This window comes from Elgaria multicarinata, chromosome 1 (genome assembly GCF_023053635.1).
Source record: "Elgaria multicarinata webbii isolate HBS135686 ecotype San Diego chromosome 1, rElgMul1.1.pri, whole genome shotgun sequence".
Classification (NCBI taxonomy): Eukaryota; Metazoa; Chordata; class Lepidosauria; order Squamata; family Anguidae; genus Elgaria; species Elgaria multicarinata.
In genome coordinates, this window is record NC_086171.1 from 69,877,472 (window position 1) to 69,904,457 (window position 26,986).

Here is a 26,986-nt window from a genome sequence, read left to right on the forward strand (position 1 = left end):
GGCATCTCTAGGTAGGGTTGGGGGAAATCCCTGTCTCAAACCTAGGGGAGCCACTGCTAGTTAGCAAAGACAGGGATGAGGAACATGTGGTCTTCCAGATGTTGCTGGACTTCAACTTCTATCAGCATAACTATGATGAAGGATAACATGAATTGCAGTCCAGCAGCACTTGGAGGGCCATACGTTCCTCAACCCTGGTGTAGACAATACTGAGCTAGATGGACCAGTGGTCTGACCTCGTAACAAGTTGGATTTCTATGTTCCTACCTATCAAGAAAGGTCCACAATCATCTGAAGCATTCATTCTGAACCATTGTCTTTGGTGGCTTTGCTTATCCTGTAGATCAGGGGTGGGGAAAGTGTGAACACCTGATGGGAAATTTCTATGCCAGTGTTCGCTCCACCCACTTCTCAATCTATATCCTTGTTTCCATTCCATTTTGGGGCGCCCATGCTAAGTGGGTCCAAGGAACAGATAAGGTGCACAGTATACACAATCGCATAAACATTCTCTGTACATTTTTGGAAACCTTTTATGGTCTGCCATTTGATTAAAACTGTATAATAGGCTAATACTGAAGGAGGTTTCACACAGCCTTTAAACCTATCTAAACTGGCACAAGAACCAAGAATAGGCATGATTGGGCCTTTTTGGCATGAACATCAAAGACACTCAAGTCTTTGTAAATAGGAAGGACAGACAGCGTCCAATATATCAACAGTGAGAAGAAACATTTATTTAATTTTAGTCCTCACAAATGGTTGAAGCTTACAGCTCAACACCACCATACATGGCATCTGAAAGGAGAGTTTACATGTAACATTCCCATGCTCAAGTGCTCAGCAGCTGAAATCCAAGCCGGTGCTTACATTCTGCCCTTCTCTGGTGGCAAAGCAGGGTAATTTCTGCATTGCAAAGATGCCAACTGCTATTTGATATTACGCAAAGCTTCGTGTTGGGCTCCTCCAAACAGCTGTTGCAAGATGGAAGCAGAGCAGGCTGAACCAACCCACCATATAGCTGAAAGAAGCCACTCGCTATGGATTTGGGCCCATGTCTGTTTTTGTTACTTGCTTAGGGAAGCCAAACGTGGGCAAGGGTAGCCGTTTCCCAGCACTTGTAAAGCCACAATACATTGCTGGTTGTTTGTGTGCAGCTTTGGGAGTCACAAGTTGTTCAGAGCCGTCACAGAATTTTATCCTTCAAGTTCCTTACTTCTTTATTTTAAAATCCTTGGATACCTGTGTATCTGCCTGTTCCCCCCAATATTAAATTGACAGCATTATGAATAGCTTGAGTAGTTCACATCCCATCCAGATTAATAGATTAAGGCTGCAATCCTATCCACACTTACCTGGGAGTGTCTCACTGAACTTAATGGGGCTTAGTAGAAATATGTAGGATTGCACTGCACAGCTTAACTTTGGAGTTCCTTTGCATGGAATTTAGTATCTCATTAAAGAAGAACTAACCTTTATATAGGCCCCGTTCAGACAACACGCTAAACCATGCTGCTAAACCATGCTGCTTAAAAATAGGGACACTATTTTTATATATGGTAACGGCGGCATGATGATTATATGCACAAAAAAGAAAAGGATTAATAGTATCCATAATGGAGGACTGGCTATTGAAGATAGTGGAGTTGGCAGAGATGGCAAAACTTACGTCAATAACTAGAGAAAAGTCAACATCTATGTTTTTAACGGAATGGAAACCGTTTATAGACTTTTTACAAGAACAAGAAAAAATGAGTTATTTATCTGTGGATTCAAAGATTGGTAAGAAAAATTTAAGATAAAAGAAAGAAAGAAAGAAGGGAATTGGGATTTTTGTAATGGTAGATTAAGAAAAAATAGGTTTATATATTTGGCCTGTGGAGAAAATCGGAAGTCAATTTTATGTTTTAAGTGTTATGTGTTTTTTAACTTTGTGTGTGTGTGTATGTGTATATATATATATATATATATATATATATATATATATGGTTTTCTCTCTCTCTCTTTTCTTTTTTTGTATTGTGTTTGTTTAAGTTGGTTTTGTTTTGAAAATAAAAAACTAAAAAGAAGAAGAAACTGTAATGTGCAAATTATTCTTTGTTACTTTTGCTAACAAAGACTTTAATTAGATCTCTGCCAAGTATTTAATGAACTTTATATAGAGATACAACACTCTCCTCATGAACTAATCCCTTAAAACTGTAGCCAGTGTTGATCCTTCCAATCCTACATGGAATAATTACAATGGCTATTATGACAAAGTCTTTAAAAAAAACAATAGAAAGGCTTACTAATGAATAATAGCTTATTATTAAATCTATTTATGTCGTAAAGCAGTAATCAATCATTTCCAACTTCCTTCTCTCCATTTCTGGCAGAGTTAAAGTTATACCAATGACAGAATGGGGAAATTATCTCACTTTAAGAGTCCCTCAGGCAAATATTGCTGGTCTTCTTTTTCTCAGATTCAAAAACCCTTCAGGAAGGAAAACACCTCTTCTAAAGGTTTTTGTAGCTGTTCTGATAGTCATGATATTCTATCAAACCTTCTGTTTCCTTGCTGTACTTTGTCCATACATTCAGCTTACTCAACAAATCTTCTGAAACAATAACTGAAAAATGTAATCATCCCCCCAAATGGATACCAGTCATCTACCTTTACCTTTGCGTACATGCACACAAAGCTGGCTCTACCATTAAGCATAGTGAGCTAGCTGCCTCAGGTGACAGATGCTGCGATGGGTAGGGGCAACAACAAGGGACTAAAGAGCGGAGTTGTGTGTGCTCTTGCTTTTCCTAAGCTAGCACACTCCCCTCAGGTGTGGTGGAGGACACTGTTCCATTGTCTACATTGAAATGAGAGTCAACTGTCAGTTTGACTGGCTTCTGTGTGGAATTGGAGGGACGCCATTTTGCCCTTCGCCTCAGGCACCAAAATGACTTGGGCCAGCACTGGCATAGCCTTATGTCTTGGAGTGAGGCACTGAGCCCTCTCTTCTAATAGGTGCTTTCTCCTTAGGGTATGATCCCCACCTTATCTTTTCCTTCGGTCTCCACAGCAAATACCACTGCCTCTTTCATCCTTTCTCCTCTGGAATCCACACAGTCTCTCACCACACTCTTGCTCGCTCCCTGGGCCAATGTACTCTGTAGATCCAGTGCTTGAGACAATTGCCTCCCGTCACTCCCTCCCACTGCTGGCCACTCCCAGGGCCAAATCACAGGCACACCCGGGGGGGGGGGGAGAGAGAGAGAGAGAGAGAATTGGTTTGCAATAAAGCAGGAGTGGGAGTCTATTAAATGGAGTACATGACAAAAATAGGTGCAAAATCCACACCCTCACCTTTCTTACCTCCCCATGCTATGCTGGTTGAAGACTCCCCCTCCCCACTCACTTGCAGTCACATTGCTGGGCAGGTTAAAATTCAAAATATCTGGTTTGGCCCTCAGCCACACAGCTTAATGATCAGCCAAAATTGCTGAGTGGCATTTGGATCAGTTCATACAACTGCAATACTTGCGAATGAATGCCAATGGCCATGAATGCCCATTTTTGCATGGCCTGCAGACAATTAATTGGAAACAACATGCAATGAAATGCAGAAGTAAACTGAAGATTCTACGGTTCTTTGACATTACCCTTCCCAGCTGAAAGCTACCTAGAGGTCTGGCAATGATTGTGAAGTACTGTTCAAACTAATGTCATCACATAATTCAATGCAGGGAGATAAATGCAGACAGGATGGTTATATTCATAAATGTTCCAAATTCATCCTCTGATTTTGAGTCACAAGCACAGTGAAGATCAGTGGCAGCAAGACGTCGGAGAATAACCAGCTGCCACAATGACAATGAGTTTCAAAAAGTATTGCCGCTGAGTATTTACATGTAGTCACAAGCTCTTGCTGTGTGCCTTTTGTCAGAGCCAAGTCCCAAAACTTCAAAGGAACAGAATACAACAAAATTTGGAACTAGCTGCCAAACACGCACACACACACACACACACACACAGAGAGAGAGAGAGAGAATTTTCTACATGGGACGAGGATAAGATATTTCTCCAAATGATAGCAAAGTAACAACAGACTATAGTTGACTGAGAAAAGTTCTAGCTCAGCATTTAACTGGACATTGCTGCTTTAGCTGAAACATACATTGTTTTCCTTCTCTTAAAAGCAGCATATGTGGTGATGCAACGTAGTTGGCATTTATTAAATGTTTAAATGTGGGGTGGGCAACAAATGGCTCATGGATTGCGTGCAATTTCTGCTGCCTCTGGTGTGGCCCCTGCCATGCAACCAAGTTCACACCCAAAAAATGGCAGTTCTAGCATCACAGAAGACTAAAAGAGGGTCACATTTAGCTTGTCCTGAAATAAATTTGCTACAGAGCATCAAATGGTCAAATTTAGCTTGACATCATGTTACACTTAACCCATTTAGTGCTATGGAGCACTATGGAGCGGTGTTTTTTAGGAGCGCACCACGAACAGGAGACTTCCCAGAGTTGTCCACCCCGCTTTAGTACTTGTGAATTGGAAGCAAGACCCATGACACATATGCAAATGCATTACACAGCATGCTAACTAAAGTTGATGGACAAGAGTGGAATGACATTTTGCCAGTAGTGAAACACTGCAGATGGAATAAAGAGAAAATGCAATTTCCTCATAAGAGAAGCATGGCTTCTCCACCTAGACCCCGGGAAACAAAAGAGTAGCAACTGCACAATTACTGTGTGGAGAAAAAACAATTATCTAGAAAGCCCCTGAATGTGGTGTCACGGCTATCTCAAAATAGCCTGTGCAATACCAATTTCCAATTAAAGATTAGCTTGTTTACATCAATCTTTCAGAGCCACTAATGAGCGCTTGCCAAGGAATAAAGAAGATTTCCAGCTGCTATTTTAGCAAAAGGTCAAGCCATTGTAGAAAAGTAAATTTGGTCTTGCATCTACACTGGTGGGAACTCTTTTGACTCCCAGCCTCTGACCCAGACATAATCCACCTCCTCCTTTGTAAATTCTGAAAACATGGAAATTTGAAGAAGATGGGGGGGGGAGTTCTAGAAAACAAACAACACTGCAAGCAGTGACTTCTGACCCATTTCCCTGCTGGATTTTTTTTTTCCATCCTGGTCTGCTGCTTTTGAGAAAATATTTCCCCTCCCCATAAAAGCCGTATTAAATGAGGCATTTTATTCCTCTTTTCCATCAAATATGTCAGAAGAGAGATTGAAAGATGAGTACGTGACTAGCGCCTGGTGCTGCTGTAGGACCTGCTGGAGCATGGCTCAGACCTTTGCCTCCATGCAAACATGAGAAGCATAAGTCCAAGCAAGAAGAGGACTGACAGTTGTGCTCCAGCGCATGTTCTTCCCATGTGGTCTCTGTCCTTTCATATTCCTCCAACGTTGCTGGAAAGAGCAGCAACTCAAACGCCACCAGGATAATGTGATACTGGGCCTCAGGCACTAACATCTCCTCTTCAGGCTCCCAGCACAGAACCATCTCACCCCCAGCTGCAACATCTTTTTGGGACTGGGAGCTTAAGAGGCAGGCTCCTTTGGGGGTGGGTCCGCCACCAGTGGGGTCGCCTCGGAAGGGGGCGACACCAAGGTGAGGGCCTGTCCCCTTGTTCGTTTTGTTTTTTCTCTCCCTACTGACTTATAATTTTGTTGTGTATTTTAAACTTCTTTTTTTTTACATTTCTTTTCCTATGTTTTAAAATGTATGTTTTAAACTTTGTAATACCACCTTGAGGCCCAGTATTGGGCAAAAGGCGGGATACAAATAATAATAATAATAATAATAATAATAATAATAATAATAATAATAACAACAACAACAACAACAACAACACCTTGGATATGGCTTGATATTGTATAGCAGGGGTGCGGAACCTCAGGCTTGGGGGCCAGATTCCAACTCTCTGGGGTTCCCCCAAAATCCACCCCTCCTCCCCCTTTCTGCCAACCACTGATTGGCAGTTCCCTCACTGCTTTCCCCATTCTAAAAGGCTGCAAAGTCTCTCGCAGGGTTTAGTTCCTGGCAGTAAGAGCTTTAAGCCAAACTACCCTGGTATTATTTTTAAAATATCTTTGGCTCTGCCCACCTCAGGAATGTGGCCCCCAATAGTTTGTCCACCATGGAATTCAGCCCGCAGGCTGAAAGAGGTTCAGCACCCCTGTTGTAAAGCATTCAGAGTACAGTTACTTGAAAGGGGTTGAATTCAACCTTGATTCTGCAATCTCTGTCAATTTCCCCCCTTGTATTGTAATAAGCAATGGTTAGTTTGCACAAGAATGCACATAACTTGATCCTGCAGCACTTGATAACTCTCATCCAAATGTGTGAACTGCCACCATTAGAAGACATCGGGTTGAATCCAGAGAAGGCTGAGCAGAACTCCACTCACACAACAGGGTTTTCCTGCCTCTTCCCCCTCCACTACATTGCCCTGCAACCCACCCGCCCCCACTATGGGCCTTCCAAGATGGGGCACATTGTACTGCAGCAAGACAGGGGAATCAGAGGAATTCAGTGGGGCTGCTTTGTGCAGTTGGAAGTGTTTTCTCATATGTGCACCACATCTCTGGATCCAGGAAGTTGTGTTTGAGTTGACACCACATGATGCACTATACTGGGAACTGTACATGACTCAAAACAAGCATCTAAAAAGACATGGAACAAAACTAAAAGACCATGAAGGGGAAATGTTGCAAATGCTTGGAAATAATGATAGTAAAAAGACACCACGTAATAACTGAATTTTAAGAACTCACTGTGATTCGTCTAGTATGGCTAATTTACATGTTCAAACTATCCCAGGATGAACTCTGTCACCCTGGTTTAGCTTCGTCCTCTCAACTATCCTGCCAAGTGACAACCAAGACCATGTCACACATCAAGTACAGATGTGTGGCTAAAATGTTCAAATGTTTTCTTGTTCACTGCATAGTCTCTAGTTAGGCGAGTTTAAACCTATGGAAACAGAATTCCCATTTCTCAGCCATTGGTTACCTGAATGTTTCTGTGAGAGGAAAAATACGGCCGTATTATGGCATTTGCACACTCTGGTAAATAATGGCTGTGGGTCAAGCTTTAAAAATAACAGACCCATTACAGAAGAGAAATAGGGCCAATGAAAGGAGTACTGTGGAGAAAATGAGGACAGTATGACAGTCAGAATTGATTCCTCCTTATGAATTAGTTCAAGTCAAGGTTTGGAAGCTACCACTGCAGAAAATCATAACATTGTCCCTTCAAATGCCAAATCTGTGGAACAAACTCTCGTGTTACTCTCCCTCTTCCATTAACAGCAGCTGCCAGTGTCTGCACAGGAAAGATACTGTAGAGTAACTTACCATCACCTGCCGAATATGAAACATTTCAGCTCCATTAGTTGAGAGGTGGTTCGGAAATAAAATCTTGACAGAAGAACCAGGGAGAGTGCTTGGGCCAGCATTGTAGACCTTAAAAAAGGGGGAGGGAGTAAAAGTGAGTGAGCATGTACAAACTTCAGAAAACTGCAGGCTATGGCCAACCTCTATTGATTTTTACTGGCATTAAAACAAACATCAAGAACCAATGTAGGCCTCTGCAAAATCGCTTATAACAGGGGCATGAACATTGGCTACAGCATAAAAGGCACATGGAAGATAAAAAGGGCATGTATCATGCCATTAATTTGAAGGAACAGCTTCATGGCTGAACTTGTCCAGAGAGCAGGGACAAGTCCACTTGCCTGGTAGAACCGCATTTACCCTAGAAAATGTTTTAAATTTCAGCCACAGCTAAACCCTGAAACTTGTCTTCAACAACCATGACACAGTCCTACGATGTATTGAGTCAGAATGCAGAAGAGAGTGTCTGTACTTATGCAGGCCACCTTGACCTCACAGAGTTAGCTCAACTAGCCCCTACAGGGAATTAGGGAAAAGGACTTCAAGGGAGTAGTGTAGTTAGGTAATTTCCCCTGCTCATTCTGAGTGGGGCCCTGGACTTGTGCCTCAAAGTAACTTGAAACAGCACCACTGTTTCAAGTTACTACATCATGTCATTACGGGAATAATAGGAACATAGGAAGCTGCCTTATACTGAGTCAGACCCTTGGTCCATCTAGCCTAGTATTGTCGACACTGACCAGCAGCAGTTCCCCAGGGTTTCAGGCAGGAGTGTTTCCCGCCCTTGCTGGAGATGCCAAGATAGAACCACTGAGCTATGGCCCCTCCCCTCTCACTGAGCTGACGCACAGGGCATCCCGGGAGCAGGGAGAGATGATTCCTCCCTTTCCCTGGGATATGGCCCTGCCCTTCCATCCCAATTTTTACAGCGGTCTCGGGAGGTTCCCGAGACCACGGGACATGTGGCCCGCCATCATGGTTTTGTCCTGGCTTCTCACGAGTAAATGTGAGGAGCCAGGCACAGGGCATGGACCTTTGCAAGCGCTCCGTGCCCATTGGGAAGGAGTGGGGTTTGGGCTTTTTTTCAGCTCCTGTTGCTTTAAAAAAAATGGCGGCCGCAACATCCTCTTCCTCCTGGGACATCGTGCGCCACGTGTAGACAAGGGGGACAATCTTGCAATTATAAAATCGTGATATCATACCCCTCTAACCCCATCGTTCCCAGCCTTCCCTAACTGGTGCCTTTGAAATGTATTGGACTACAGCTCCCACCATCCCCAACCAACTCTCCATGCTGCCTGGGGATGACAGGGCTTGTAGGCTAACACATCTGGAGGGCACCAAGCTGGGGGTGGCTGTTCTATAGAATACTTAGTCTAATAGTTAATCCAGCCCTGTATACATACATACATATAGACAGATAGATGCACACGCCTAAACATTTACATACCGAAAAATAAACAATCTCAAGTAGACACAGTCATCTATGTTTAGAATTTAGTCTCTGAATATGTGGTGGTCTATACATGGCACTGTTTGGGATCCAGCCGACTCTAAATATCCAAACATCTAGACTTTATTCTCCAAACATTGTTCATGTTTTGAGGAATGTATGAATGATAAAGAGAAATGGTGCACAATGCCAAACCCTTACAACGTCCCAGAGGCACTTAAAAGGGGGGAAAGAATCCAGCTACAACTGCAATAAGCTCCAAGTACTGCATGAAATGCAAGCCCAAAATAGCAAATTTGAAAATAAATGAACTGGTAATTCTGTAGTGATGAAAAATGAGTCAACGAATAAGGGGGATTTGGATCTCCACAATAAAGGAGATGAAAGGGCCTTAAATATGTCTTAACTTATGGTTCCCTATAATTTAAAAAATAAATCATTTTTTTACCAATTGTTTCTTTCTATTCATAAAATAGAATCAACCTGGTTTCTTTTCTACAAGTAAATCTGTATTACTACCCTCAATATAGAACTTTTGAAAAGAGTCAGAACCACTGAAGTATGTTGTAAGGTAAAACGATGGTTTACCTAAACTTTTATGATTTGCCAAAATTCTGGAGCTTTGTAATTAATGTTTTGGTTATTTATGTGAACTATGCTGCTTTGTATCTGTGAGAGTCAGCTATAAAGGCTTCTCTGAAATTTGTGTGGAGGTAAGAGATAAATTAGATTAGAGACAGTCTGGCTGAGCCAACAGAGGGATGGGTGATTTCTACATATAGTATAATCAGTATCAAAATGCACCTCTTCTGCATTTGAACAATTTGGAGAGAGATTGTTATGAAAGGGCATGGAAGCATTGCCTTCACTCCAAATAGGCTTCATTTCCTCTCAAGACATCACATATTTTCTACATGATCTTTGATTGCCCGAGATCAAGCGAAGAATAAGTTCTAACAAGGAAAAAATCTAAACATTTACACATTTAAGTTGTTCAGAAAACATTCCACCACCACAACCCTGTCAAATTAGATACCATTTCGTTTTTAAAAAAACAAAAATCATCACACAATCAAAGCATCCATCTGGTGTTTATCCTCTCTACCAATCATTACATGATTATTATATGGGGCAATCTAAATTATGAGTTCAAAATCAGTGTAAACCAATAGTTTGGTCAGAGAAGCTTTAGGGTCCTGAAATCCAAGCCTGGGTTTTGCATTTCCACTCCTTCTCACTAAATAACTAAAGACAGTGAATGACAATACAGAATCAATTGCCCTGAACTATGGCCTCGTCATGGTGAGAGACATGTGCTACTTATTAGCTGTAAAACAGCATTATGTTCGGGAGAGAAGGAAATGATGTAAAAATACACATGAATAAAATGTTAGTAGTTTCACATGCCTTCCTTGTACAGTTTGTCATTCTGTAGTCCCACCTAGTGGCAAAAAAGATTTTGCCACAGTGCATGGACCCGTTTTGGATGGGAGATGGATGGTAAGGAGAGAGAGGGTCAACTGCTCTTCAAGAGATGGTAGACATGTTTCTTAATCAGTATAAGCAAAATCGAGCTTTATGTTCTTCAAAAATCCTATTGGGACTCAGATCTCTCCCTCTGAAATCAGTGGAACTGAAAAGTACTCAGGTTTGGTTGGATTGTGCCCCAAGAGGTAACTGACAAATGATGCAATCCTATACATATTGAATCAGAAGTAAGTCACATTGAGTTCAATGAGTTGCACTCCCAGCTAAATGGGGATAGGATCGCAACCTCACAGTAAATTTTTCGGTGGGAAACAGCTGCAAGGGAAGGATAGATGACATCTGCTTCACACATTACATGATGGCTAAGACAACTGTCAATATATGTATGCAGGGATCATGAGCCAAGGTCAATCCAGACTTCTCGGGTCTTGCACCTGTATGGCATAGTATGTGATTAAAAGCATACTTTGATCATGTGCACACATTTTTAGGTGTACAGATACAACATTTTACAGGTACACAGTAAACATTACAGGTTGTATCCAAACTTAGTCATACTTAAAATAGACTCTTTGAAATTGTTGTGAGTTAAGTTAATAGTTGACTAAGTTAAGTTGCATTGATTTCAGTTAATCTACTCTAAGTATCTAACCCATGATGTATGAAGTGGCTGTAAGGCACATGATTCTACCTCTGGTAGGATGACCACATTTTGGTGTAGCCCACTCAGGACAGTGTGCATGAAGTAGGCCACAAATCGGGGGAGGGGGGAGAACAGACTTTGGCTCAGTTCAAACAACACGTTAGTCAATGCAGTGTGAAAACTCCACTCAACAGTTGAGTTTTTAGGAGGTACTCCCCACACAACATGTTCTAATTCCACCGTTGTGTGACTATGGGCTACCGTGGAATTGAGTAAAATCCATTGCGATGTTTGATTGACAGTTCCTCCACCCCCTATTCTCCCCGGGTCCTCCCGATAGTATCCCATCAGCCACTGCTGCAAAAAAAAATCCCTGTGGATCTCCTAGAGCGGCACTTGCTCCTTTTGCCACTCTTGCCAGGAAACTCTGTAGCCAGTGGGAAAAGTCAACACAATGGAAAATTCCACGGAGCCCTCCACACAATACACAACCCAACAGTTGGGCAGGAACTCTCCTCTACACACCATGGATATTCAGCATAGAGCTTTTTCCCATTTTTCCCATGGGGTGGACTTTTTCCGCCAGACAATACATTTCTCAACAGTGGTGTAAAAACTCCACCATGGAGTTCTAAAACCACCGTTGAGAAGCATTTGTGTCTGCAGTGAAGCAATTTAAAATGCTGTTTACAGTTTAGGCCTAGAGCAGGCCAGCACATCTTGAGACCCACCCAAATCAAGCACAGTCCCACCAGAAATTTATTTGGGGCAATCTGTCCTGAACTCCCCCCTACCTCCCCATCCCCTGCTTTATATTCCCAGCCAGACAGCAAAAGCAAGACATTTCCCCCCCTTGGGAGCAGCCTTGCATGCCTGGTAGCCATTTTTGCCCCAGTGTAGGGGTGGGCAACTTTGGGAGGTCTGGGGGCCATTTCACTCCCCATGGACTACCCCCCTCATCCCCCACAGGTGCAGAAAAACAGAATTAAAACATTATATAAATGGCATCCTTAGTGGCACTTTGGGATTATTTTTTCTTTAAAGAGTGATCACTCCTCATTCCACATGGCAGGCCGCATTTGAATCTAAGGGAGGTTTCCAGAGCAGTTTGTGATGTGTCATGGGCTGAGGGGTAAGGATCTGCTCAAAGTAGAAAGAAAAGAAAAAATGCAAAAAACCCTACTAGCTGTATCAAAATTATGTCTTCGGATCCCAGACTACGCAGTGTTATTGCTACCACAGCATACTATATAGAAACACAACATATCTGAACGATGCAGTAACCCAGAGTGCAGTACAACAGCTCAAAATCTATAGGCTTCACTAATCAATAGGCAAAAGAAATGACCCATTATCTCATCTGTCTTGGTAATAGGTATTTATTGTGCATGTCTACTCAAAAGTACACCCCACTGAGTTCAATAGGACTCACTCCCGAGTAGGTATGTATAGGATTGCAGCCTTAGACTTTAGCATCCTTCCCCATCGACCAATGGAGGCATTGTGTGTTGAACTATAGATAAGAACACACACTTCCTTAACAAAAAAACCCATAAACATTAAAATGCACTGGCAAGAAACACAGCTGTGCATAATGTTTACCTGAAGAGTGATGTTGAGGTCCTGAAAATCACACTCAAAATCTTCCAGCTGAATAAATTGTGATGCTGCCACAGACTCGCCATAAGTAAAAGAACTGGGGGACACCACTCTGAATGAGAGAAAGATGGAATAATATAAGAGCGCCCCAAAGGAGCCCCACTTAGTTTTTGTTGCACAAATAGCCCCCGCTTCAAGCACTTTTATCTTTCAAAAAGAGAGGAAAACATAAACAGAGTTCTGACTGTGAAATTAAACAGAAAGACACGCAGCTAGACCTCCCTGTGACCTGTACTATCCCAGAACATTTGACCCCAACCTTTGGTCTTGTGGATGTGAACCAAAACTTTTGACTTGACCTCAGAAATAATGTCTTCTTTTTTTAAGGTAGATCACAGTGCCATAATTAATGCCTAATGTTTCTGTGCTGAGGAAATGCAATAAAGGAAAAAGTAAACACACACACACACACACACACACACACACTCCTTTTATCATGTCCTAGTTTCCTAGTCTGGGAAATTAGTTGAGAAGAAACAAACATTCTGGACTTGTAAACTAGGGATGGAGGGGATTTCCAATGGAAGGGATGCTTAAAGTAATCTCGGGAATTTTTTATGCATGAATATGCTCATTTCATGGCCAGTTCCTTACCCAGTGATGGATGAGTCCACTTCGTGCATCAGGGGAACAGATAGGGTGAGAGAGTTGTCATGGAGGTTGTGTTCCAAGTTCCCACTGTGTCAAACAAGGAGAGGCAAGGTTGTTATACAAAGGAGCTTTCTTTAACATAACTTACTGATGTAATTTCTTAATGACATTAATACTCCCCCCAGATGATCTCTCCTAATAAAAAGCGCCCTTACAAATAAGCTGTGTGCCTTGTTACATCATATTAACTCCACAGTCATGGCAAAATGAGAGAGGCAACTTTCATGTGAAAGAAGGAAGTGGTGTGCACATACACAGCCCAACACCAGTTTTTGCCTAATAGTTTTGGTGCTCGTTCTAGCCTTATGATTCACTGGCTATTGCTATGATATCCCGGGTCCTGGTTTTCCCCTTGGGCAGCTATACCAGTTGGCCATATCTAGGTTCCCCATCTCAAGGGGGTTCACCTCAACATCACATCAGTGGGAAGGGATGGGGTTAATGTGACATCAAGGCCCTTCCTCCTCCTCTTGCCAAATCCACTGTTGGCCACGACTTAGGGGCTGTGGGGATCACTCCTTGGGTAGATTTTCTGGGATTTAAAATAGGTACAGAAATTGCTTATGTTCTTGTGTCTTCCCCCATCTCACGTAATTTAGAATGGTGCCTTAGCTTCGCCTGCCACTGTACAATTGGGGTCACGGTTGTCCCTGCTTCAAAGATTCCCCTGAAATCAGCACTTTGCTCAACCATTTATATATGTTCTTGTTAATTACAGGCTGTTCATGAAAATCAGTTTGTGCTCAAATGAAAAGAAGCTCTTCGCAGGCACACTACGATTTGCTCAGCAGATTAGCACAACATTCCTTGACTTTGAAAGCACAGTCAGGAGCATCCCTCTGTGTAGATCAACTGCTCTTCTTGGATAAAAAACAACAACATACAGATGCAAGCACTCAACTGTCTGATGTGGTACGTCCATTTATGATAAACATGGGCAGCTCGGAAGCCTGCAAGATCTTGTTGCACACACCTGTTATTTCTCAAGAGTTTCTCCCCCGCTCCCCCCGAGATTCGTAACGCAACTGTGGGTTCTATTCTCTCATCTCCAACTGACTTAATTTGTTTTAAAACAGGAGATTAAGAATTGTTATATTAGATGCAAGTGTGGGAGATACCAAATGGCACCTACAGTCCCGTCTTTCATGCATCTACCATCGCATCTAACCGCATCAAAAGGCAAAAGCGGGAGCCTCTGCTTTAGAAGTGGTGGGTCTAAGAGCAAAAGTTCATGAAGCTGAGCAGCGATCGCTCCCATGGGAGTAGAATTATTTCCTGTGGCTAATCACAGATGGGGTTTGCTTCTTTATGGCTTATAATCATGGGAAGTGTGCACCATACATTAAAGTTTTCAACACTCTCTTTATCAACTCCCTGTGCACCCATTATGAAGGATCTATAGTCAAATGGAGAGTTGGCCTAAACTCTGGCCTAGCAGACTTCAGGATATCCTCTGAGGTACAAAAACATTCAGCTCAGCTGCCACATGAGGACTCTAAAATCAGGATAGGGGAAGCATGAGGGGCCAAGAGACCCTTGGTGTAATGCTGTAAATGCCAGTGGACCATCGACATGAAATAAAAGCTGTCTGTTTTCTGGCTTGCCTCCAATTGCTTATTTCACTGAAGCACTAGTAAATATGGACTTTGTGGTCATGACTGAAAGATACATTTGAGTTAAACTTGGTGCAAGCAATAATGGATTGGGTAAATCTATTCCAGCATTAGGATTCTCTAGAATCTTGCCACAATATAAAGCACAAGAAAGATTAGCCATGCCATCTCAAAGTAGTTCTCAGCCAGCTGGGATCATTGATTATACATTACGTACAAATCTGGCTGTGTTGACTAATCTCCCCATACCTAGAGAGATGGGAAAGCATGCCTGTTGGCTAGTTTATATTGGTGCTTGGAAATGGAATAATGTCTTTACGTCCTGCCTCTTAAACCATTACAGAATGGGGAAAGATTAAGCCCATGCACCAGGTCATTTTTTATGAGCTATTATCAGGTTTAGCATCACAATCCCTTGGCACACAAAGACTGTGCGGATCCTAATAAATCATGTATGAAATCACATTCTATGTTTTCCCTCCCTGGTCTAAATGGAGAATTTAAGCGGAGAATGCTGTAATCAATGGGATACCTCTGAGGCAAGTCTAATAGATTCATTATCCCCAACTCAGAACTCTTTGCTTTTTTTTCTAAATAGGAAATTACCAAATTGGCTGCAGGATGTGTCTACATTACACAACACGCCAAGGTGCCTTTTGAAAGTACCTGTCACAAAAGTGTAGGGTTGGGGTGGTATATCGGACGTGCCTGGAATAAAAAGGGATCCATACTGACAAAAACCATGATGCGATTCTATTGTCTCCCATGGCGGTGGTAGGCAACATAAATAGCCAATTTAAAGAAAGCTCAAGGTCACATTTCAAAGAATGGGCAATTTGGAGATGGACCGTGTCAATCATCTAAAATGCTGCTATACTATACTTCCTTCCCTGTAAGGAGAAGAAAGATTCTTCTTAATGTGTTGGTTTTAATCTTTCCAGAACTCCTACTAAGGGCAAAAATAAATATTACTCTAAAATAGGGATGTGCTCCGCTTCTCTTCGGTTCAGAGAAGCAGGAGCGAGGCGGCCTAATTCGCCTCCGGAAAAGGCGGCGGCGAAGAGAGTCAGGGGGCTGCGGATCGAGGCAAAGAGGATCGCCTCATTCCAGAGCTTCGCCTGCAGGTAAGTGGGGGGGAGGGAGACTAATCTGGCGCTGCCGGCGTCGCCATCCATTCGGCGGCGGCGGCAGTGCCAGGTAAGGGAGCAGGGTTACCTTCCTCCATCACGGGCTTCAATTGAGGCCCCGGTTGAAGCCGGAAGTGAAGGCCGAGGCCTCTTCCGGCTTCAACCGGGGCCTCAATTGAAGCCCGCGATGGAGGAAGGTAAGCGTCCCTCCTCCCTGCTCTCTTACCTGGTGCTTCCGCCGCCGCTGCCGCATGGATGGCGGCGCCAGCAGCGCCAGATTAGTCCCCCTCCCCCCCACTTACCTTCAGGCGAAGGGGCCTGGCCTACCTGGCGCCGCCGGTGCCGCCATCCATGCAGCGGCGCCGGTGGCGGCACCAGATAAGGGAGCAGGGAGGAGGGATGCTTACCTTCCTCCGTTGCAGGCTTCAATTGAGGCCCCGGTTGAAGCCAGAAGTGAAGGCCGAGACCTCTTCCGGCTTCAACCAGGGCCTCAATTGAATCCCGTGACGGAGGAAGGTAAGGGGGCGGGGTGGGTGGGTGGTTTCTCTTGCGCCGCCGCCGCCGTCCATATAGTGACGGCAGCAAAGCCGGATCTCGCTCCGCGGAGTGGAGCGGGAGACGGGCGGAGCGGCGCGAAGAGGATCGGGCCCGATCCGGATCGGGCCCCGAAGCGGATTGGGGGGTCCGTGCACACCCCTACTCTAAATCTGTGTCTAGCAGCTATGTCTCTCCCACCCCATTTTTTTCCTCTAGAGTAGGTGCAGGGCTCCCAGTTTAAATCTTAACCCCTGCCCAGTCCTAGGCTATGGTCCTGATCCACACTGCCAACTCTAGAGTAAAAAGGAAAGAAAAAGATGTATCCGCTAACATTTAAAGTAATGTCTATATTGGTCCTATGTGCTGTGCTTTTCTGAAATTCTTATAATCTATACCAGGGGTGAGGAACTTCAAGGCCACAGGCCAAATTTGTCCCTCCTGGGGTCCCACTCTGAACCTTCATTGGTTCCTCAAATGGTGACACACTGTTTTCCTAGCCACATCCCCTTTCCCCTGACCATCGATCATGTAGTTGTTTTCTAGCTTTTGTAGAGTTTTTCATCAATTCTAGAAGGTTGAAATGCCTCTCCTAAGGCTTAGTTACTGGCAGTAAGAGATGTAAGTGAAAATATGCTGGGTTGTTGCTGCTGTTGTTGTTGTTATTATTATTATTATTATGGCCATGTCCCCTTTTCTTTGGCCCCACCCACCACTAGAAGGCAGCCTCCTAGAGCTTCTCCAAAATTCAATTAAGCCCTCAGGCTGAGAGCAGTTCCCTGCACCGCTATGCACTAAAATCAGCCCTTACTCCTTGTACCCAGTACCAACTTGATGCTAAGGCATTTACCCAGTTGTATGTATTTGTGGGGGGGGGGGGAGAGAAAATGATAAAAGGCTGCACCAGTCACGGCTAACTTAAGTTCCATTTGTTTCAGTGGGTCTGTTCTACATATGATTAATGCTGAATCAAAGCCAATACAGAGCCAGTGTAGTGTGAGAGCCAGTGTGGTGTAGAGGCTAAAGTGTTGGACTGGGAGATCCAGGTTCTAGTCCCCACTCAGCCATGGAAACCCACTGGGTGACTTTGGGCCAGTCACAAACTCTCAGACCAACCTACCTCACAGGGTTGTTGTTGTGAGGATTAAATGGAGATTAGGAGGATATAAATGCAACAACAACAACAACAACATTTCTAAAAGCCAAATCTAGCCATTCAGGCTCCAGAGAACAGAATCCATGAGCAGAACCATGGGCAGAACAGGAGGAAGATCTCCCCATTCTTAAATTTGGAGGGTGGATGACTTAATTTTCACAGCTCTATTCTTAGAGATTTAAAGAACTCCCTCTGTTTCCATTGAATTTCATTGGCACAAGCTTATGATTCATAACAAAACCAATGTAGCAGCTCCAACTACGGTGTCTCTTCAGTTGGCTAAAGTCAGCGTAAGACAATGGACAGCCAATCTGGAACGGTCTCCATATTTTAGGAGGTGCTGAGCAAATTGCCCCTGGTGGGCCCTCTTGTCCACTGATGGTTCTGGAGGCCTTATCCAATGGTGGCAAAAGCACCATGGCAGGCAGTGGTACAGAACCTCTTTTAGCCGAAGGTCAGATTCCTTTTCACGCAAGCTATTGTGGGCAGCATTCGCATAGTGGGCAGAGCAAAAGGCAAAAGGGAGCAAATACCAAAATCACAGACATATTTAAGCTTAAAGCTCTTACTTCCAGTAAGTAAAGCCTTGGAAGAGGCATTTTAATCTTTTAGAATGGGGGGGGAGGGAATGCACAAAAGCCCAGAAACTATGAAATAATTGAAACTGAGGGAAAGGGTGTATGGCCTTCTGGGGAACTCCAGAGGGCTGGATAGGAACTCCCAGAGGGCCTGAGGCCTGAGGTTCTGCAAGCTTGAGGTACGGTCTAGCTGCCATTTTAATTTTCTCACAATACTTCTGATGTAGCATTGCTTTGGAATATTGTGGGAAATTTAAACAGCAGCTAGACCTGGCCACTCAGTACTGCTTGGAGCCAATGTGGCGTAGTGGCTAAAGTGTTGGACTGGGAGTCAGGAGATGTGGGTTCTAGTCCCCACTCGGCCATGGAAACCCACTGGATGACTTCGGGCCAGTCACAGACTCTTAGCCCAGCCTACCTCACAGGGTTGTTGTTGTGAGGATAAAATGGAGAGAAGGAGGATTATGTATGCCGCCTTGGGTTCCTTGGAGGAAAAAAGGTGGGACATAAATGTAATAATAAATAAATAAATAATAAAATTATCATTAAGGGACTGTGCTGAGCAAAGAAGTGGTCAGGTGCTGAGGCCACTCCTGACCCTACTCAATCAGCATTGTTACAGGGGAGAAAGAAAACCAGTAAGGGTTCCAATGTCATTTTAGAGTCTGTGTGTGCTAGACATGTGCCAGGCAAGAGAGATGTCTGCAACGTGCCAAGATGATGGCGGATGAAGGAGATGGAAAGTGAAATCTACATTACCTCTGAGCAGTGGCAAGGAATGTAAGACTCGCCTCCTCCCCAGACAGATGACTGGTGTCAAAGATAACACTGAACTCGTACTAAAGGGGAAAAGAAAGTAGCATCTATCACATTGTGGTTATTGTTTCTGATAGACATGAGCCATCTTTGAATGAAATACCTTCTGTTCATCACAAGGTTGCATATTTCTAGGATGTATTCATTTAGCGCAATTAGTCATGTTCTAGGTTTGAAATGGTTTTTCTTGATACCAGGGATGGGCATCTGCTGGCCCACGGGGCTCCTCTCCCCACTAGCCCACCCAGAGCCCTGCCCCTTCAGGGCAAGGGAGGAGAGGAATCCCTGCTGTTAGCTTCACTGTTTGGGAACAGTGACTGGAGATAAGAACAGAAATCCCTTTAGCACACCTGGGCAGGCAAGTAGCATGCTAGGAGCTTCTCCCACCCCTCACCCCTCCCCAAGAGGGGAAGCCATGGGGTATGTGACGCTGCATCCCCCACACCGAAGCAACAAGTAGAGGAGCGCTCCTCCGCCTGGTGCTTCAGCTGCGGAAACTTTGCCCATCCTGTGTCCTCCCAAATGGGGGAAGACATGGAGCCAGCAAAGCCACGTCCCCAACCAAAGTTCCAGCTGGAGGGGCTCCAGCTGGAACTTCAACTGGGGACGAAATGATGTCAGGAGTGTGTCTGTGCCCTCCTTGACATCATCGGGTCTGCGGAGGGCCAGATTGGGGTAGGGGATCATCCAGCCCATCCAACCAATTATAGTTCCCCATACACTTCCCTATGCAAAGCTCAGGGCACATCTGTAGCTCCATGGGGAATCACACACCCAAGCAGTTCTCTGCACGTGATTCCCCTATCGAATCCAGCAGCCATGGCTGCATACACACGTCTTCTGCCTGATCATTCAAGAGGAGGCAGGGGAGAGCTGGAGTTGGATCCCCCAGCTTGCCCCTCCCTCCTAAAAAACTGATTGGTCTTATTGGTACTTATTTGCTATGCTGGCTGGGGCCAATGATGGCATGCACATGAAGATCATTTCGCTTCATGTACAGGCATCATGCCAAGGTAAATTTATGATGCCTTGGCAAGATGAATCTGGTGTTACTTGGATTTTGCAGACTTATAAACAATTTTGGGAGCACCATTGATCTTTTGTTGGTATGTGAGGGGGGTGGGGTGGAGGACGACTTGCATATGCTTTATGGCACCCTTGTAGGAATTGATATGCCCAAAGAAAAGAGCCAAGTGCTAGTACTATTGCAACAGGCATTGCGCTATTCATGCAACTCCAACTTGTACAGATGTTTACTACAATAAAAAGCAGGTACCTCCCCTTCCCTCACCACAGGCTTCCCTCCCAGGTTCAAAGCACTGGGAATAGAAAGGCACAGGAGAGAAATACCTTAGCAATGGTTAATACAGATTTGGCTGCTGACTTAACCGGTTCCACACTGAATCAGAACCAACCCTACCATTAGAGTGAGGAAGCTGTCCCTGGCAGCAAATTGTTAGCTGTTTCATTTATAATTAGTGTATTTTTACTGCCAGGGTGCTCCTGGAATTTCCAAATTAATTTGACCATCGCTGGATACAATGCACCTTGACTAAGGGGTGCCATACGCTGCTTTAGGCAGCATTTTGCTTCAGGCAGCAAAATGTCTTAGGCCAAAATGCCTTAGGCACAGAATGAAGCTTTAAAACATCCAGCAGTATCATCAAAATGAAAAGGCATAAACCTTAATGGAACAAATATGACAAATAAAAGCTTGGAAAGAAAATAACAATAATAAAACGTATTTGTATTGGCTCTGCATGGCAAATATCTGAACTTTTCATACTTCGCACAGCAGGAGAAAACAGAATACTTTGCATAGCAGGAGAAAACAGAGAAAACAGACAGTGAAGCAGGCCAACTAAGGACAGAAATGGCCTATTCCAAATGTCTGCCAAAGAAACTTCACAGAATCATTTTGGGGTAGCTCAAAAGAACTGCCATTTGAATAGCTAGTCCGCTTCACTGGCTATGAAGAGCTGTCACGGTACTACCACTGAATTCTGTTTGACCAAGAAAGACCAGGAGCACCTTATAGCCAAAGCAGAGAGGTGACCACAACATATCTGTGGTCAAAGTGCAAAGCCACAGTGTATTTGCGAAGTAGTCTGTGACCCACAAATTTCCTTGACAGACAGAGGAGCTCAGAGCTATTGCAAGTCATAACCCATTACCTTGGATTTTGATCTCATGAAGGGAAAGCCCACACTGCACTTCAGGAAATCTGAGTCTGGTTCCAGCAACTCACACGCAATGCCCATTTCTTCCTAAAGGAGAAAAGGAAGGATTAGATAGATAGATAGATAGATAGATAGATAGATAGATAGATAGATAGATAGATAGATATGCTTCAGCAAATGAAGAGCAGAACACATTGGGTTGGACTGAGCTCAGCTGCACTTAGGCTGCAATCCTATACCCACTTACTTGTGGGCATATATGATAGCAGTCTTTGTTCCCACTGAAATCAATGGGACTTCAGTGATTACTAACTTTTATTTCAATGGGACCCAAGTGCAGTAAGTTACCCTAGATCCAACCCATCATTTCCCAGGAATGAACTTTATGACAAATCACAAACCAGAGGTATAAAAAACACAATAGCATCTCCAGGGGGAGAGGTCATTTCCAGAGCATTACATGGTCACAATGAGAAGAAACTTTCAGCACTGTTCCACTGCTATTGCTATTTGCCATTGAAACAAAGACGAACATGCATTTAATGTGTGGATTGGCCCAGACACAGACAGAGAGTTCTGGGCAGAGTTGACACACAGTGCGATTTGGGGATTGGCTGAAGGCGCCTCTAGAGTGCAGTCCCTCTCTCTGGGGCTCTGATGAGAGGTAATGGATCTGTATCTCTTTTGCCTGAGCGTTTGCTCTGTTTGTATATTTATGAATGAAGCAAACATTACAAATGTACAAGTACATGAGTCTCCAACTCTCTTTCTCTCTCTCTTTCTCTCTCTCCTTCTCCAAGTAGCACTACAACTGGAATTTTCTCAGTGGGGGAAGTAGGATTAGGGATGGGTGAGAATTTCATTTCAGTATAGTATTGATAAGAATTGACCAAAATCAGCCAACTTTTCCATATCCAGGACAAAAAGAACTTGATATTCATTTATTTATTTAAAAAATGAATATGGAAGAAACCAAAACAGACAGATTTGTCCATCCAGGCCCAGGGCTTTGAGGGCTTTGCTCTCAAAACTCTGGGCTGGAAACCCTGCGCATTTGGCCACGTTCGTGATGAATGAGACTTGGCCATCTCTTTTTTCCTGACCTTTAACAGATACATAGCAGGCAGGTCCATGGTGGCCCTCTCCATACTGAAAACAGCTGTACCTACTTGAATTTCGCTGGTGTTGATGGGTAAGAATTTCATTTGTTTGTTTTTAATAAGAATTTACCAAAATCCACAAATTTCTTCATATTCAGGAGAGAAATAACTATATATATTAAATTGAATGCAGGAGAAAGCTAAGTTAGATATATGCAAGCAGAAAAACAAACTACAGCTTGTAAGACCTGCCAAAAAAAGGGGCAAATTAATCCTATCTAGCTAACGAAAGGGATGTCAATCAGATGTTTGTAGTAGATTCTAGATGTCAAAACATGATCACCTCTGCCCATTACAGGCCTTTTGAAACCCAGACACAACAACGTACCTAAGTACATTCAATTTTCATGAACTTTCATGGGGCATTATTAGATCAAGGTATCATTTGAGGCTAGGATTTGTATGAGGATAATCATATACTTTTCCACCCTGGTCTATAGGCTTCTTTTCATCTCTGACTAGATTATCCATTTTTAAACATTTGATTAAATAATATTTGTATTAATATCTTTTTCATAATAATTATTAAACGTTTAAAGTGGCAGCACTGGAAAGACAATTTTCATGCCTACATTTCACACCCTTATCATATTATTTCATCTACAGAAATAGAATAAAAGCCTACATTGAATTACATATTTTTAGAGTTCTGCTGCTAAAGAATAAGAGCATGTTTCAAGAAGTAAAATATTGCTAAAGAGTGTTCTGCAGGTTGCATGATCAAGCAGCACCTTATGCATAGAAAAGTACAATATACCCTTAAACAACAACAACAAAAATTAAGTATTAAAACAACATTACTATATCCAGCAAAGAACAAGTTTATTTTTTAAAAAATAGCTATATTTATCACTGTGAAATTCAACAAGAACTATTATAACTCTTCAAGCTGCTAATAGTGAAAGCTTTACCTTCATTAATAAGTGAGGGAGGTTCTACAGTGTTTCGTCAGCAACACTACCACAGGCTGAATCAGCCACATGCACACTAATACTGAATTTAGCACAGAGGCACACAGGTACGGTTTGTGCAGAGCCTGTTCACAAGCAGACGCAACATGCAAAGCAGCCAGCTAACTGAAAGGTGACCGAGTGCGAGGTTCCTGGCCACAGGAATGTCCCTTTAAGGCTCTCAACTCTTCAGGAAGTAGGTGGAGCCTAGACAGGGTATTCTGGCCCAAGAGGGATAAAAGGCCTCAGTTGAGCTCCAAACATTGTTGCATCAAGTTGTCAGCTTGGTGCTATCCATGGTCCTGCAACTCCAGCTCATGCCTGCCTGCACCACATTCAGGCATTCATTGGACGACTGTGGGGTCCTGTTTGAGACCGCGACAGGACACCCACCTGCCTGTAGCTCAGGGTGGCCATCATCTGACTCCAGTATATTGTCTCAGCTTCTTTTCACCCCAAAACTAATAAAAAGATGTGGCTATGATTGATGAATACTCTTGCTCTACAGATCCAAGTGATGCTAGAGCCTTTCTTTTCAAAACTTGAAAAACCATCATGCATCTCTCTGCTTATATTTTAACTGGTTTTAGAAAATTCCTCCATATAATTTTGTCAAGACCTACCAACCAGACTGATTACCCAATCTGCCTAGTGTGGTTTTTACAGGGTTGTAGTGGTATAACGTTTGGTTTTAATTTACTCTGAACTACCATCATCCCTTGACATCTTGCTTTATTTTTTAAAAAATAACATTTTCAGGAGTTTTACCAGACTTGTTATCTTATGAGAATATTATCCAGATTTTGACTGAAATAATGCAACAAATATATATATAGCTGAAGAACATAATTTTCTGTAGGTTGTTGACATGCACAGAGGGAACAGTCCAAGAGACGTTAGCACTAAATTCCATTTCATTGCTTTCATGGAATCTATACTACCAGATTCTGCCCAATATATACAAACAAAATCAAAACATAGATCTTGTATTCATTTTCATTCATTTACTACATGTCTATATTGCCCACTAGCTGAAGCTCTCTGGTGGTTTACAACGATTAAAACCGTAAAATATATTATAAAAACCATGTACATACAAACAGACAGCACACACAGAGACAGACATATATCTAAAACAGTTTTAAACTATGATAAGAAAAATCCAGGACCTGATTAAAACTTCATCATATGCTGCCAAATGCTTGAGAGAAGAGGAAGGTCTTTATCTAGTGCTGAAAAGATTACAATGGTGCCATATGGGCCTTGGCAGGGAGATCATTCCTGAATTGGGGGGCCACCACTGAGAAGGCCCTCTCCTTTGTTGCCACCTTCCAAGCCTCCCTCGGAGGTGGCACTTGTAGGAAGCCTTAGATGAGAAATGTAGTATATGGGTAGATTCATGCTGGGAGAGGCTCTCCATCACATGTAAAGACAGACACTTCAAACTGTCCTATCAAGAGGGAGGGAACATAGTTCAGTGGTAGATCACATGCTTTTTGCATGCATAAGGTCTCCAATCCGTGACGTCACCATTTTTAAAACAACCTGTTAAAAAGTGTTGGGAAATATGTCTTCCTAGAAAGACACTGCCAGAAAGAATAGACATTACAGGGCTTGTTGGACAAATAGTCGCACCCTCATATAAGGCAGCTTCCTCTGTCTCTACAATAGGAAACACAACATGTCTGAGACTCCTTGTGGATTAAATCGCAGTACCTCAATCACAGTCTGATTGGGCATTACATCTATACATTTTTTGCTTTGTTTTAAAAGGACACATAATATTTAAATGGGAATTTTTGAATAAGGGTGTGCCTCTGTATACCAGCATGGTGTAGTGGTTTGGGTGTTAAACCAGGACTGGAAAGGCCCAGGTTCAACCAATTCCTCATCCATGAAGCTCACTGGGTGACCTTGGACTACTCACTTACTTTCAATCTAATCTGTTGTTGTCAGGCTAAAATGGGAGGTGGGAGGAAGACAATCTATGTTGTCTTAAACTTCTTGGGGGAAGGGAGCTATACATGTAATAAGTAAATAAAATTGAAATATGAAGTTGCCCTGAAATATGAAATTACATTTAGGTTAACAACTGTCTGCAGATCTTTCTCTACTGTATTTTCATGTTCAAGTGATCAGAGAGGTGTTTACCCAGCTCCCTTTGCAGTGTCAAAGGACCCTGAATTCTCGGCAGCATTGCCCTCAGGTGCATCTCTCAGACTACACACTAGAGCTGCCCTTGTCCAAGAGCTCCTGTCCAGAATCCCAGTCACTCGTTATTAGACTGTGGCTTGATCTACACTACTGCTTTATTGTGGTATTGAAGTGCACTGATAACTGTTGGGGCACAATCCACATTCCATATACTGCTTTTGTAGTGTTATTTCCTGTTTTTTATTCCACATTCATAATGATTTGACACAAGGTGTAGATCTGGCCTAAGGGTAGGCAATTAGAGGTCCTCCAGATGTTTTGCACAACAACTTCGATCAGCTCCACCAGCATGGCCAATGGTCTAGGATTATGGGAGCTGTAGTCCAAAACATCTGGAGGACGTCACATTGCCTCCCTCTGGGGCAGACAATGCTGAGAGAGAAGAACAAATGTTCTGACTCAAGATAAGGCTGCTTTCTGTGTTCTATGCCATACACCTATGTGGGCATCTCTCTGAAGACCCTCGTACACACTCTGTGAGCTCACAGTTTCCAAACATATAGTGGATGGCATCCATGTTACATCTTCGGCTTCTGCAAGAAACACCAGTGTAGCACCAGAGTTTCCCACAGCAATTGGAACACATGGAGCTGCACTAAGTCTCATTTCATGTTATTTGCATAGAACAAAAGAAAGATGTCTGCTTTGCTCTTCTCCTTATTGTTTGTTTTGTACATCTCATGGCAGGGTGAATACTTCCTTAATACACATGGGCTTCAGCCTAATAGTCAATACCCCTCAATTCACAGGAGGACCTCAACACTTGAGAGGGGTCAGGAACTTATAACCCAGAAAAGGCTGGTTTGTCACTCAACTGTGTGCCTTGATGTAACACATGCAAACTAGCGCTGAGCACCCAAATACATTTTCCTTTAAATGACTCTTCCACACTGTATCCTATTTGTGCAAAAGAACATTTAAGCAGAAATCCAGTAATATACGTTATGAAAAAAGAATGAGATTTCCTGGACAGATTACTGTCTTCTATGTAAAAACAAATCTAGATTTTTCTGAGAAGATTCTATAAACTGATCATTATCATCCAGGGAAGAGGAAGCTCAAAAAAACAATAGTAATAAACAACAGCTTGTTCAGAGCATTTTGTGTTAAAACACTGAATGTGCCTTTACATTGCATGATTAGTGTAATGCTTATTACTGAGATCTACCAACCAATTTTGCTCATTTTTTCAATTGAAGCCTGAGCAGCATAGACATGCAAAAAAAATTGAAACTTCTAAAAAAGTTCAACGTTTGAGCGTTAACAGCAAAACAGTTGTTTATTTGCTCTGCGTTACACAGTCTCCTATTGCTCTACAGGTTCAGTGCTGATTTATTTCTTCCACAGCAAACAGTGCCTAA

General features: G+C 43.1%; 1 protein-coding gene across 1 annotated transcript in view; it reads right to left on the bottom strand.

Annotated features, from left to right (window-relative positions):
* The window catches only part of ITGA9 (integrin subunit alpha 9), a 249,188-nt gene that overhangs the window by 34,590 nt on the left and 187,612 nt on the right, over positions 1 to 26,986 (bottom strand). Inside the window, exons 19-23 of the mRNA XM_063129756.1 lie at positions 21,296 to 21,388; positions 19,065 to 19,144; positions 13,241 to 13,324; positions 12,590 to 12,698; positions 7,365 to 7,472 (exon numbers count right to left, since the gene is read on the bottom strand). Of these exons, the coding sequence (XP_062985826.1) occupies positions 7,365 to 7,472; positions 12,590 to 12,698; positions 13,241 to 13,324; positions 19,065 to 19,144; positions 21,296 to 21,388 (474 nt within the window). The remainder of the gene's footprint in view (positions 1 to 7,364; positions 7,473 to 12,589; positions 12,699 to 13,240; positions 13,325 to 19,064; positions 19,145 to 21,295; positions 21,389 to 26,986) is intronic.